A 15166-nucleotide genomic window follows, 5' to 3' on the forward strand; every position below is an offset into this window, starting at 1 on the left:
TTAACCAATTAAACATCATTTTAAACCTTTTTATTTTTTCTTGTAATTAATCTAAAATACACATAAAAAATTATGACATACACTGACACTTGTCTCTTTTTAAAACCATTAAGGCCTCATTGAATAATTGTTTCGAAGTTTGAATCATGTCAACCAGATGGTAATAATCATCATGTTTTTCTTCTTCTATCATTTTGAGTTTATCTTCCAATATTTTTAATTTTTCCTCGGCAAGTTCTAGTTTAAACTTGAGTTCATCCTTATCAAGCAAATCATAACTTTCACTTGGAGATTCATCCGATACTGCTTCACTAGGTCTTACGGCGATAGCAGCAATTGACGATTGTTTTTTTCCTAACGAAGCTGCAGTCGAGGGAAAGCCATCAAACGTTTGTTCCTTTTGTATAGCTGTTTTAGAAGCTCTTGATGGTCTTTTCGAATCTTTCATTACCTTCAGTTCTTCCTCAACCAAAGCAACCTTTCTTTCAAGTCTCCTTTTCTTCTCTTTTGTTTTTCTATGAATTATATCCAATTCTTCGTATTTGTGCCTTTCGTTATCTATTCTTTGATTCAAAATAAGAATCAAATCGGAAAGCTTTTTAATTTCATTGTCTGTTGCAGTTTTCATGGGTGTAAAGAAAACGCTTTGCAATGAACATTCTTCGTATCTCAGTAATTGCGCTCGTAGTTCTTCAATCTTTGTAGCTTTTTCTGTTGCTTGTTCTCTTAATGCGTCAATTTTAGCATCTGTATTCTTAATAAGTTTTTGATACTCAACTATTTCAGAGTGCATTTTATTCATTTTTACAGTATTTTCTTTCAAAATTTCTTGATAGTAGGATTCTAAGCTCTTGATTTGATTCTGAAAATATATCATAAATTAAGACAATGTTACAAAATTTGTAAACAGTGTAAGTTTAATAAATTAATAGATGCACTTCAGCACTCACCCTTTGTTCGTTCACGAGCATATCATCGTGATTACTTTTTTCAACGAATGTCTGCATTTTTTGTCGCAATGTTATAGCGTCACATTCCAAGTTTCTTATTCTACATCGAGCTCCTTCCAATTTACGTTTAAGATCAATATTATCTTCTTTTAATGCTTCAAAATCTTTCATCGCTCGATCTACTTCTCTTTTGCGTTTCATCTCTAGGTCTCGTAATATCTGAAAAAGTTGTCTATCAGTTATCCTTTATCTATACTAATATTATAAAGAGGAAAGGTTTGATTTTTTGTTTGTTTGTATGAATTGAATAGGCTCCGAAACTACTTGGCAGATTTGAAAAATTCTTTCACTGTTGGAAAGCTACATCATTCCTGAGTGACATAGGCTATATTTCATTTTCAAAAAAAATAGGCATCCTTACTAAAATTACGATAACATTAACATTTGTTTATTATTTGATACAATTCTAACAGATGGCGCTGAGTTAAAGGTAGTAGTTTGGCAAGACGACGTTTGCCAGGTCAGCTAGTAATAAAAATAAAGAACGACAGCATATTATTGCGTTGTATTTTTTTTTTTTAAGAAGTGGTATTAAAGTCTATAGTAACCAAAAACATTGTTTTATCTGTATTATATTTATGAGTAGGGTAATTATTTAATCGGTGCTCCTACAAGAACTAGACAAACAGCTAGAGTTTCTTCAACGTTCTAATGTAAAGTGTTAAAGTAAAAACTTACAACTGTTTGATCATTCTTTTTAGCTTCAAGAAGATCCTTATGTTTTCCATTCAATTTTTCTTCTAGAACAGCAATTTTGCCTTGCAACAGAGCTATTTGTTGAGCCCTTCCTTTCCAACCTGCTAAATCATTTTGAAGATCTTTTATACTAGTGAATTTATCCCCTAATTCCTGTTGCAATATTTTTGTCGCTATAAGAATATCGTTTTTTAATTCAAGATTCCTATTCTTGCTGTCATACAACTTTTTATTAACGACTATTAGTTTGTTATTTAGGTCTTTCAATTCATCAGGATTGACGTCGACTGTGTCGTCTTTACATAAACAAGCTTCCAATTTTTCATTTTCTTTATTCATTAGGTCCAGTTGCATGATTTTTCTTTCTAGAGCAGCATTTTTAGTTTTATGGCTCTCCACTTCAGCAACTAAATGACGATTCTGTTTGCAAAGCTCTGTGATTTTAGCGCTAATAATTCCGGCTGATTTTGATGATATTGCAGGACCAGAACCGGATATTATATCGCGTATATGTTGATTTAAATCGGCAATTGTTTTATTTTGTAACTTTATTTCTTCGTCTTTTGTAAATATACATTTTCGAAGTTCATTATTCTCCCCTGTCATTATCTGAAGATAAACTATTTCAATTATTTTAAGAATATAAATACCTTATAGGTAATAATTAAATACATGTTTAAAGATTTATATGTTGACATTGGTAGTTTTACTATGTCCCTACTTGCTTAAAATAAGACGCGTTCCATCATCGGATATCAAGACAAAATACAAAATGCCATTAGTAACAGCTCGAGGTCCGTCGTACCGCAACGACTAAGCGATTGGTACGACGGACCTCGTCTCGGCAGCTGGATCTACATAGACAACTATGTAGATCCAGCTGCCCAATGAAGTATTTCCGAACCAAACAAGGTTGCTTCAAAGAGTGTACGGATTCCTAAAAAACGGGCGGCCGCATTGCTTAACATCAATTGAGCCTACAGCCTGTTTGCATCCTTGCATATAAATAAACGCAAACCCTGAATAAGTATCAGCTTACGTTTAATAAAAAAAAAAGCAGCAATTGATTTTACTATTTGCGCAACTGATGCTTGTTCTTATAGTAAACCGACCATTGTAAAGGAACCGACAAGTCTTAAAACTAAAAATGCACATAAAAAAAGGAAGAATACAATCTGTGAAAATAAAGGGTTGTATCCCCATTAAATTTTTATTTCAATACCTTTAATTGTTCAATTAGGTGAGCATTCAGTTCAGGCGGATATAGCAAATCATCTGGGTCTGGTTTATCAAGACCAGCTAACATTTTTAACTTCATTTCATCGGTTTCATCTATTTTAGCCGCTAATTCTATTGCCTTTTCATCTTTTAAATTAGTTTTTGACTTAATTTTCGCAGTTGAGCCTTGTTTTTTGTCCATTTTGAATCAGATCTCGTTATTTATTTTCATAATAAATCATAAACTCGTCAAAACTTTGTCAATTACCTTGAATTCTTAAATTGAATTCTAAAATATAATATAGATACAGAAAAATAATGTTTGATTATTAATTTAATAATAATTATTGTTAAAAATCCAGATCATAAATATTGTTTGTTTATGTCAATGACATTCGTTATCTGTCAATCATTTGAGAACTCGTAATTCGTATTTCGTGGCGTATAATAAGAATTGCAATTTGCAACTTGTTTATGTATAAAAATAATTAAAAACATATAAATAAGTATTGTTCGTCACCAGACCAGGTAAGCAGAGTTGTTACAACCATATTATACAATTATTTGTCCATTAATTAGATTCATTTGCAGTTTTATTATAAATAGCCGCAATTTCTGAATAGCCACTTAATATTAATCAATACAATAGTTTTTTTTGATGTTTCGCTGATTAAAGTAATAATTAGCATAAAAGGACACATTGTTATATATTATTAACATCTATTAACGATAGGGTTCGGGAAAAGATGTGTTTCGTATATTAAAACTCTAATTTTGGAGCTACGTTGGTCTGACGTATTATATTATTTATATTATATACCGATATAGATATTTATTGTTTTTTTTCGTTTAGTGCTGTAAACACATTGTCCTTATAATATTTTAATAGAAAAATTAAGATGCCTATACCAGTATGTAATTGTTGAATTTGGAATATCTTTGGCAGTAATGCATTTTAAGTAAATATTATAGTTCTATTTGATACATCGGTTTTTCTACAATACATATATGAATGGTTGTCAACTCTTCCATCCCAAATACTTGCTGGTAGCTACTTGGCTAAGTTTTGACTAAGCGCATCTACCCCTCCTAGAGACTAAAATAAAAGTGATTAAAATGTGTAGTATTTGTGTAACACTTCAAGACATATTTTATACAATTGCATAAACCTACAAATACAAGCCCTGATGCAAAATAGTTCATCTAGTGTGGATAGTACTGCAAATCGTAAAATGTAGAAAGTAAATAATGGTCAAATAATTAAGAATATTGAATAAATGGTAAACTACAATTTGAGGAACATTTTACAGATTATTTTAAATTAGTTTGTCTACACTCCACATGATACTACGCCTATCGGAAGTCCAATTTAAAAGATTACAAGTGAACTTAAACCTCTTTTTCTTTTGTACAACAGCCAACAGTGGTTTCTCCTAAACAGTGTAAAATCCATAACTTATTCTTTTTAGGGCTCTTTTGTAAGTATTAACTTAGACGTGTTTGTGAATTTCCTATCCTTATCTCAAACTTTTTTTTCTTCAAACAAAACATCATTCTCTTTTTTTATAGTGCTGAATGTTAGATTGGACTGTAGACCTGGGGAGTATCAAGTCTTTAAATAATTGGTTACTTGATTTGCCAGCATCGACTCAAATCAACTCTTTTGCATCAATTAACAATTAGACAAATAATTTTGTTTATAACTTCTTCGAATTCATAACAGGATTTTTAAAAGGGAAATCAAAATCAATCATCAGGAAATTTAAAAAGCTAAAATAGTGTATTGGTTCATACATAAAAAATTCCATTATTTTATATTTGATATAGATATACAAAAATAATGAAGTTAGAAAAAATCTCATAGAGAACAATAATTGATACTAGACTAAATACTTTGCATCGGGGCTTATAATCCTTACTTTGGGGATATAAGCTTGTAGAATAAGTGTTGTTTGTGTGATGTTAAAATGAACATTATGCAATGGTTTCATAGTTTTTTTTATACTCTTTTATAATAATGTAACAACAAATCCTAAAAATACAGGCCGCAGTATTTGCTCAAAATATATTTACCAAAACATATATGAGTTTTCGTATCTTTGTTGTTCCATGACAATTTGTCCCTTACTTAATGCTGTATTCATTTTTCAGAGTTAACAATGGGTATATCAGTGAGTAGATACTCAGACATCACAAATAATGAATTTGTCACAAGGTTTTGTTCAACAGAAGTAATTTGCCCTAATGATCCATTATGGAATCAGCTTTTGGCTTTTAATATACAGTTGCCGGCAAATGTGTAAGTTCTTTATTGCATTACCATATAATAAGTATGATTTTATGTAGCAGACCTTGGTAAGTTTGCAGCGCGGGCATTGAGAGTGTCTATGGTTATCAAAAAACCTAAAAAAAATCAGAACATTGGCAAAAAATGGTAAATTTTGAAAGAAGGCTCTAATTTTGCAGTATAAATGTTCTGCAAAAAAAGAAATATCAGTCACAAAATAAGTTTTTGGATTCAACAGACCCAAACTAACAAAAAAAAAATCTGTGGCGTTATAACCTCTTCAGGTCTTAGCTTCAGATTTCTGAATGTTTCATGGTTTTTTTTTATAATTTCGGTATTGATTACATTTCAGTGATGAACAATTAATATTTGATTCAAATACGGAGCCGTTACTGCAGAAATTTTTACAAAATAATCCAGCAACTGGCAACCTAGGGTCTTTAGTACAAGTGTTTATAACACGGGCAACGGAATTGTTAGCAGCACCAAATACTGACAAGTAAGTATGGTAATGTTCATTGTTGCTATTTATGAATAAGCTATGTTTTTCGGTTTCACCTGCATTTATTAGGTTGTAGTACCACTTATAACCAGTCTGTATATAGGTATCATAAGGTTTCATGGTGAAATATTTTTTAAATTGGTCAAGCCATGCATTATTTGATTTTTTCAGCCTCATGCTGGCATGGCAAAGTTACAATGCAATATTTTTCATCCGTGCTGTGACAAAATATTTGGTTGAAATGGTGCCTGAGTATGATTTGTGCAAGCATTTAGATGTTCAGGCCAGGAATGTGGTGAGTAACTTGTTTACATAACATTGAATACCTTCCTCATGAATTCTAGATACTAGTGTTTTTTTTGAGTTTGACTTGATTTTTTTTTATAAATGTTAAATGCATGTTGCTGACTTGTCGGCATTATCAAGCTGTAAAACTTGACCGATTCTAATGAAATTTTGTGAATAGATTGTATTTATTATATATATTGATTGCGTTATTCGTAGTTTGTTACAAAAAATGTGTAGGTTCTATTCTTTCTGGTTTTGTTAATGTGTAATATATGAGTGTAAATTTTGTTTAATAAGTTTTTAATGTTAAATTAATGTAATGAGAAAATATGGAAAAAAGGATTCTTTGCACAAGTATACCTTTTGATAACTGGCAGATGTAACTGGCACTTAACAGACAACATTTGACTATAATCTGTGTAATTTGAGTTTGTGTCTTTATACACAGTTTAGACGGTGGAGATTGTTCTATGACAGATGTTACGTTTACAGAATCCGGCGCAGGACCAGGAGAACGATAAATTACCAAATGGTGAAAGTCGGGTTGAGATGTTGATTGATGCATTGATAAGTCTTATCATTGATGTGCCCGTCACGTGAGTATTGTGGAGTTTGGACTTTTGGGTTTTTTGGGCAGAGTGTAGGAGCACTTCAGCTGTACACCGGATATGAATGGAACTGGAGAGGGAGGGTTGAAGGTGTTTAGTTTCATAGGTTTTTTGGGTTGGCAGGGAGTGAGAGCTTCTGAACCGATTTTTTATTTATATTGGAAAGCTGTTTTTAATTAATTTCCATGTAGATAAGAATTGAAAAGGTAAATTGTATTTTGCTCGTAGACAGTGGCTGTATGTTTCATGATTAAATAAAAAAATTGCCGATTTTTGGATTTTTTTTAATTTGGACATGCGTTACGTATATCCAGCAGGCATGAATATTGGATTTTTGAATCGCCCCATCCGCTTTAGAATATAAAAAGCCAGGCCAACACTGTTTGTTAAATGATTGACTGTTTTTTCAGAGATAACACATACCATTTACACTTGGAAAGTATAAATACGCTGCTAGTTCTTATGTCTGTTTATATGTTCGCGGGTATACACGGACAGACGAGATTGGTTGAGACTTCGCTTATATTCAGGTGAGTTCATTTCAGCAGCGGCCTATATCGGACCTCAAAACAAACCAACAACCTTTTTCCTGAAATTGTAGGATCACAGATTTCCTGCCTCATGGATTTAAGAAGTCTAAATATTGCGTTTGCCAAACCTTGTATCCATTGTTACATCACCTTGGCTAGAAGTCTTCCACTAGGGTTTTTCTTTTCCGTTCGCCTTTTTCCAACCGCTTTTTCCCAATAATTATTTTCTCATGTATGTTCATACGTTTTGCAGAACTCTATTTCAAGGCAGATATAGCATGCAGGCGCCGCTATTAATAAAAAATCTATTAAACAATTTATCGAACATGTCGCCTGCGCCACCACAATTCGGATCCCAAGGACCAGGGAGTCTCTTTATCAATATCGCTTGTAAGTACTAAATTTAGGTATTTCCGAATCAATTGACAAGTCGAATTGGTTCGGAATACGCTCGACTGATAGTGATAGATTTTGACATACAGGGTGTTTTTTTCTTCTTCAGCGTCTCTATGGAGTATGTTGACGTTATCAACGACACAGACAATATACACAGAACCTCCATCGCAGAGGCGAGAGTTACAAGAACGCTTGATTCGGGATCATCCCCTCGCAAATCAATCTTGCCTATTGTTACTGGCTTTATCCAATCACCATATTAATGAAGATAATCTGTATAGATGCGCTCTGCTGAGGTGCGAGGATAGCAATGGTGAGTGAACTTTTAGGTCTAGCAGGACTCCATAGGTCTAGAGGCCTCGGGGTGTCAGGAATGGGAAGTGGGCTTAAATAATAAGTGGTTCAGGTGCAGGTGTTAGGTCTGGGCATCAGATATCTGTTTCTTGATTTGTCAGTCTTAGGCAAGTGGGTGATCAGTGTGATCAGTGATCTGACTTGGGACAGTCCATTGATGCTGGAACCTCATGAGAATCGTCCGCTAAAGTTACTAGGACAACTCTGTCTCAATGGAGAGATTGAATTTTTTTATCGAAGACTTTAATGGAGGCCCCTGGCTTTCATGAAAAATAAACTTTCGCTAACATTTTGAACATCCTGTATTATTCCAAACCGAAAGAAAAACAGTCACATTTATTTAACTGTTCACTCTAGTTAAGCTATACCAATTTCAGAAACGTCCACTACGACACCGCAAAAAGACAACGGGCAGTTAACACCACCAAGAATTGATATGGCCGCTGTAAGTTTAAACTGACCTCCACTTCCTATTACCCTTCCTCCAATAACCGTGCTTTTGACCTGTCCTTCCCTACGTCCTGGATTTTTCCTCTCATCCATGACATCACCGTCGTATATGAAATTGATTTAAAAACATCAAAATAATATTTATTTATTCACTCTGTTTAATTGTACTGTTACGAAACACGTGTTCTAAATAATAAAAATACTAGAATATACAACTTTAACATAGTTATTATCGATTTTCATCAAAAATTCACTCTCATCATTTTTCTCCATCGCGCCAAAAGAAGTATAACTTCAAAAATACTCGAATTGTTCCAGTCTTCAAGCAGAGAAAACTGTAAATCAAAATAAAGGCCAATTAATGACCAATTAATTAATTATTTCAGCTACACAAGGCCCTTTGTGCCACAGCAGGGTGTGAACATTCGACATTATTGTTATATTTAATGCTACACTCGTGCAATGCTTACAAAAGGCACGTCACAAATTCACCGCATATAGAGAAATTGGTAAGTGTAAAGATTATGTAATTTCATTACCGCATTAATTATTTAATGTTAATGATTGTAGTCATTACGGAATCAATTTGATATCAGATGAATGATAAAATATAATCATTAATTTGGTTAACGAAATAATTTAATTACCGCATAAATTATTGAATGTTAATGATTGAAATCTTATGGAATTAATTTGATATCAGATGAATAATAATATAAATTCTGTTTCCTATTGTAAACTGAGGCACCTTATTTGCATATGTATATTGAGACATATTTTGTATCTGAACCGTGATTTTAGTCTAATATGGGCCATGCGGGTAAATGGGCAGGAGTCCCGCCTGATGATAAGTCATTCCGCCCATGGAAACTCAATGCATGAGAGCTCGCGACTGCGCGGCCGGCTTTTTAAAAATTGTTTCTAAAATACCATCTGCCCATGAACACTCTCAATGCAAGAGCTCGCGCCTTAAAACAATTGGAAATACTTTAGTGGATATAGACATTTCTGTGGTAGTAAATTCGTGTTATTTTTACAGATAATACCAATACTCCAAGTGCTATATAACGCTCCAGACAGCAATTCTCATCATATATATATGTCCCTAATCGTTTTGTTAATTTTAACTGAAGACGATTCTTTGATAAAGAACGTTCACTTGGTCGTAAGTATTCTTTCTTTAGTAATAAATAATAAATAAATTTTTGTCGCTAGAATATTTTTAGATCTAGGGCTCAGATTTCTATATCTCTTTTATGATTGTCAATCTCATACTCAATCAACAGTAATTCTCTAATGCACCCTAAATACTGAGAATAGAGAGGGGATGTCCGGAATACGGCTAGCGTTACGTAACGTAACGTTAGAGTGAGAGAGGCCTACTGCTGCCGTATGCGTGAGAGAAAGGGAAGCTAGACTGCTGACATAACGCGTTACGTAACGAACGGTTTAAGAAGATCATCAAAAATATAAATTGACCAAAAGCCTTAAAAAACTTGAAATTATCCCTTCATCTTTCAGTCGATATCAACACTTTTTGTCTTGAGTCACCGTGACATACGCGAAACGTCGGAAAAATTTAAAATTATGTTAATTAATTTATACTAATACATATTTTCAATCCGTTGAAAATGCTTTTTTTAACTGTGTAGAAGTTATGTTAATAAAAGACAAAACTTGAAATCACTTCATTAGTTTTGCTTTCTTTGCAGATGTTGAAAAACCTACCGTGGTACACCGAAAGATCCATTTCGGAAATTTCGTTAGGTGGTTTGATTGTCTTGGTGGTTGTTCGGGCGTTGCAATACAATATGGCGCGGGTTAGGGACAAATATTTGCACACGAATTGTCTGGCTGCGATTGCTAATATGAGCTGTGAGTATGTTTCGTTTTCTTGATGTACGCCTATAAAGTCCATCATCAAACAATCATTATTTTAATTTTTAATTATAAAGTCCATCATTAAACAATCATTATTTTAATTTTTAATTATAAAGTCCATCATTAAACAATCATTATTTTAATTTTTAATTATAAAGTCCATCATTAAACAATCATTATTTTAATTACTGCTTATAAATTCGATCATTAAATATTTATTATTTTTATTTCTGCTTAAAAAGTCCATCATTAAATGAGCATTTTTTTAAATTTCTACTTATATAGTCCTTCGTTATTAAATAAGATTCTTTTATTCTGCCTATAAAGTCCATCGTTATTAAGTATTTTTTATCGTGTCAATAATGATTATTTTATTTTCTGCTTTTATAAGTCCATCTTTATTAAATATATTTTCTTATGTCTTAACTCTTAAGTCTGTCATTTTATTTTCTGCCTGTATTGTCATCGTCAAACAACAATTGTTTTATCAGTGTATGTGTCATTATTAAATCATTGTGTATTGTCTTCTTTAATCTTTGTAAGAGTTTTATGTTTTTCAAACAATGTTTAATGAATAATATTGTTTTCAGGTGAATTTAGAAAACTACACCCATATGTGGCGCAGCGATTAATATCATTATTTGAAACGTTAAGCAAGAGAAGAGCGAGACTGTGTAGTGAAATCGAAGGTATGTATATTCATATTTTTTATAGCATAGGGGGCAGGTCTCGTTACAGCCCATGGACACCCATTTTAGTAGGTAGGGAGGGGATAGGTATCCAGGGAGGAACCCACCGGGATATTTTAGTGAGTGCGTTAACGGCCTTTTAGGGAGGTGTATGCTCTCTTTCTAAAGAATTCGATGTCGTATCTCACAGGAAAGACCCACATCAGGTTATTTTAGTGTATTTTAGTTAGTGTAAATCCGTGGAAGACGCGCTTATTGGGGACACTAAGCATTGTATTCTTTGTAAAATAGAGAGGGAGAGAGAGAGAGAGAATCAAGTTGATCAGTAACACATTGGAGATTGACAATTAGGTGATCAGCCATTTCCTAATTGGGTCTAATTACTCGCGATGTTCTTCTTCATAAAAACGAGTGTTTTTATATTTATAAAAATCCACTGCTGCAAAGCCATGGTTCTACAGTCTTACTGATTAGAATTGCACGCGAATGCTACAAGCCCAATGCTGCTACATACATATGTATAACATTTCCAGGTGGTGACATTAACAGTATAGAGTTACCACATCACGCTGCAGAAAAGACTGAAGAAATTGTAAGTTTGATTACTATGATTTAATAATAAGACCCAGATAGATTTATAGAATTTACAATTTTCTTAACTTACATAGTTATAAATAATAATACATTCAAAATGGATTTTTTTTTATAGAACAGGGGGCAAACGGGCAGGAGGCTCACCTGATGTTAAATGATACCGCCGCCTATGGACACTCTTTATGCCAGAGGGCTCGTGAGTGTGTTGCCGACCTTTTAAGAATTGATACGCTATTTTCTTGAAGGACCCTAACTAGAATTGAAATATTTTAAAATTTATTAAAAATTTAAAAAATTTGGTCCCTGCATAGCACCCTGTGGTACACCTTGAATCCTGACATTTCCTCGCTGTATTGTAATTATGAATGAGGAAACACCAGCTATGGGACACTTACCAAGTGCTTATATCTTTAATTAGCGCCCTCCTACGGCTCGAGAGTTAGAAATTCAATGAAAACTTGCCCACAGATGGAGCACATCGCGGTGTTGGACGAAGTGCTGAGAATGTTGTTAGAAATTATCAATTCGTGTCTAACACATCAGCTCTGCAATAATTTAAATTTGGTCTACGCGCTATTGCATAAAAAGCAGCTGTTTCAACAGCACTCGCATCATAACATCGCACAGAACATAGAAATGGTGAGTGGTCTTCTGTCATCTGTCAACGTCAGATGCCAGCTGTCAACTGACAACGTCATATGGCATCTGTCCAAGTTCTCTAACTGTGAAAGTCAATGCCATGCCAAATTCCATTGTCACAGACTTGAACTACGCAATTAAACTACAACATATTAGGATATGACAGTTGAAGATACAATTTACTTTCATACTGTATTTTTATCAGGTTATAGGTTATTTCTCAACCCGCCTACAACGTGTACAAGAAGGAGCTGGCGGTGAGTTGGGCGTGACAGAAGTGTTGCAATGCATCAAAAAAGGCGCGGAGCAGTGGTCTAGTGACAGACTAAAGGTATAGACTATAGATGTTTGCTTTTCGTTTCATCTCATTGTAAACACAATTTGGCAATAAGAGACGGAAAAGAAAATTTTACTAACTAAATTATTTAAGCAGTGTTGGGTAGTGGAACTTGAGTTCGAATCGCCTTGAGGTATCAGAATCTTGGCTTTGAAGTAATCTTTACTATAAATTACCAATCAAGTTTATACACGCTTTTTGAAACCAAACATCATTTGATTTTTTTACTTAAATAAAAAAAACTTTAAGGTCATTTTCAGCTTCAATCTTGATCTCCACAAAAGACAGAAACTCCGAACCTGGGAATCCAATACATTTTTGACATACCGGCCTTAGTTCTGGAACTAAATTCCACCCTTTCAGTATAAAATGTTTTTTACAGAAATTTCCCGACCTGAAGTTCCGTTATGTTGAAGAAGATAAGCCCGAAGAGTTCTTCAGCCCATATGTGTGGTCACTTATAAGTTCCTGTGGGAATATCTATTGGGCAAGCGAATGTGCAGTACGGGCCTCTGATAGATTATTGGCCTGATAAAGCATCAAATCATTAATATAACAATCATTAACATTGATAAAAGTTTAACATTTAATGATGAAATAATAAAACAAAAACACTGATGTTTCTTAATCAGAATAACAAACATACAAAATTTTGGTTCAATTTTTTTTCTAAAATCATTGTTTTTTTACTCATCAATTATTGATAAGTGATATTTATTGATAAAAATCAATGTAATTAAATTCATAATAATATTTCATCATTATTATATGTTAAACGTTAAACGTAAATTATTCATTGTATTACAAAATCATTAATAAGTTAATAAAATGTAATCATTATTATTAATGGGTAATGATTAAAAAATGATTGTACTGTAATACATCATTTATTGGTCTTTTATTATATATAAACATTTATAGTGCAATGATAAAGTCATTAGTAGGTCAATAATCAATGATGTTGCATTATACAAGTCATATTTAATAGTTATAATATTCATGATTGATTGACTGGTAGACATCATTAAAGTGTCAATAAAATGTATGATAAAAAATTTATTACAATATTGTATTGTACCATGTCGGACCAAAATGCATATTTCTAAAACAATTCCTGTCTTTTATATGTTATCATAACTATACTTGTCTAATTATTAAATTTCCTACTACCAAAATTTAGCATTTATTAAAGCTATACTTCTTTTGGCGCGATGGAGAAAAATGATGATTGAATTTTTTAAAATTTTAAATATTTTTATACTTAGAACTCCTGTTTAGTTCAGTACAATTAAACAGTGTGAATAAATAAATATTATTTTGGTGTTTTTAAATCAATTTAATTCTTAAAAGGCCGGCAAAGCACTCGCAAGCCCTCTGGCATTGGGAGTGTCCATGGGCATCATTTAACATTAAAAAATTGTTCTAAAAAAAATACGTGTATTTACTAACGATTTATTTATTTACATAAAATCTTTTTGATTAAATTTAATATTTATCGTTAATCACTACTGCATTTTAGTTATTTTTTTTCCATACGCCCAAGAAGTATAACTTCTAAAGTGTGTACATAAGTACACACTCCTATTTAAAGAATTGTATTATTGAGATGGTTGATGGGTCAACTAAGGATGTAATTTGAACATAAAACATTCTAAATATTCTGTATTTTATTATAGTAATTATTAAATATAACAAATTAGAATCTACAAGTTTCTTAAAATCACAAGTAGACAATATTAATAAAATCTCAGGAATGTCTTGAGGGTAACAGTTGACAGCCTGACAGTATTCATTACATTTTGAGGTGTTAGATATAGAGCGCTCCTTTGTCTTAAAAAAAAGTAATCTGTGGAAAAGATAAATAATAAGATATTATCTTGAAGATTTGTTGAGAGATGATCCTTAGTGTAGCGTTTAACTGGTGTATATTACTAAGGAAACAGTTTAACTTTGATCAAAATTAGTAATATTTTACATTTAAATACAGAATAAATTATTTTACTCTAAATATATGTTAAAATTCCATAGGTGTTTTATTTTCGGCACGTTAAAGATTTGAATTAATAATTAATGTTCGTTAAAGCTAGAGGTATAGCTTTGACACATTTTGGAACCTCGTTGACGCTGAATTGGGATTACAACATGTCGATAAAAATTTAAACAAAGGTGTACAATATCTAAACCATGTCTTTAAACAAAAAATCCCGAAATATTTTATTAAAGTTTATATTGGAAAATTCAATTATCGTTTCCAGTATTTTTATTTACTTTTTATTTATGTTTTCCACCACTTTCCCTGAATCAAAAATATTATAGTTACGATCATACTTAGCCCAATCAGTCCACTTACACTAACCAGTTTTAACGAGACAAACGAACAGTAATATTTTATACATATATGTAATTCGATTATTAGATTTTATATAATATCTAAGATAGATTGATTTGAACGGTACTCTGTGGTTGTATTATAAATCGCAGTACTGTCTCTGGAGTTTTTAATACTTGATACTAGACATCTCAGTGTTGACAGCCCCAATTAATAAAATAGTCTATGTAATAAATCAATGGAATTCGAAATTAAATAATTCAGTGATTGTTTTGTAAATAGTGAACTAAATTAATTGCTTTCATTAGAATAGTGTTAATTAAACGGTTATTTTGATCGTTTTTCATCAGTTTCTTAC

The 15166-nt window shown here is 32.4% G+C and overlaps 2 protein-coding genes across 2 annotated transcripts; one reads left to right on the forward strand and one right to left on the reverse strand.

The window, feature by feature from the left end:
* Positions 1 to 70: 70 nt before the first annotated feature.
* On the reverse strand, positions 71 to 3134 carry LOC110992666 (coiled-coil domain-containing protein 13-like). The gene is made up of 4 exons (XM_022258581.2): positions 2929 to 3134; positions 1689 to 2315; positions 951 to 1169; positions 71 to 862 (listed from the first exon to the last, which is right to left on the reverse strand). Exons 1-4 carry the CDS (start codon positions 3124 to 3126, stop codon positions 71 to 73), a joined length of 1836 nt encoding a protein of 611 aa, XP_022114273.2. The 5' UTR covers positions 3127 to 3134.
* A 201-nt stretch (positions 3135 to 3335) lies between these two features.
* Positions 3336 to 13227, forward strand: LOC110992658 (dymeclin). The gene is made up of 17 exons (XM_045634175.1): positions 3336 to 3452; positions 5076 to 5223; positions 5564 to 5710; positions 5885 to 6008; positions 6494 to 6597; positions 7020 to 7139; positions 7393 to 7529; positions 7642 to 7848; positions 8267 to 8334; positions 8726 to 8848; positions 9379 to 9504; positions 10052 to 10214; positions 10811 to 10909; positions 11443 to 11501; positions 11972 to 12142; positions 12348 to 12473; positions 12862 to 13227. The coding sequence occupies exons 2-17, from the start codon at positions 5084 to 5086 to the stop codon at positions 13009 to 13011; spliced, it is 2064 nt and encodes a 687-aa protein (XP_045490131.1). The 5' UTR covers positions 3336 to 3452; positions 5076 to 5083; the 3' UTR covers positions 13012 to 13227.
* Positions 13228 to 15166: the final 1939 nt, after the last annotated feature.

This window comes from Pieris rapae, chromosome Z (assembly GCF_905147795.1).
Source record: "Pieris rapae chromosome Z, ilPieRapa1.1, whole genome shotgun sequence".
Classification (NCBI taxonomy): domain Eukaryota; kingdom Metazoa; phylum Arthropoda; class Insecta; order Lepidoptera; family Pieridae; genus Pieris; species Pieris rapae.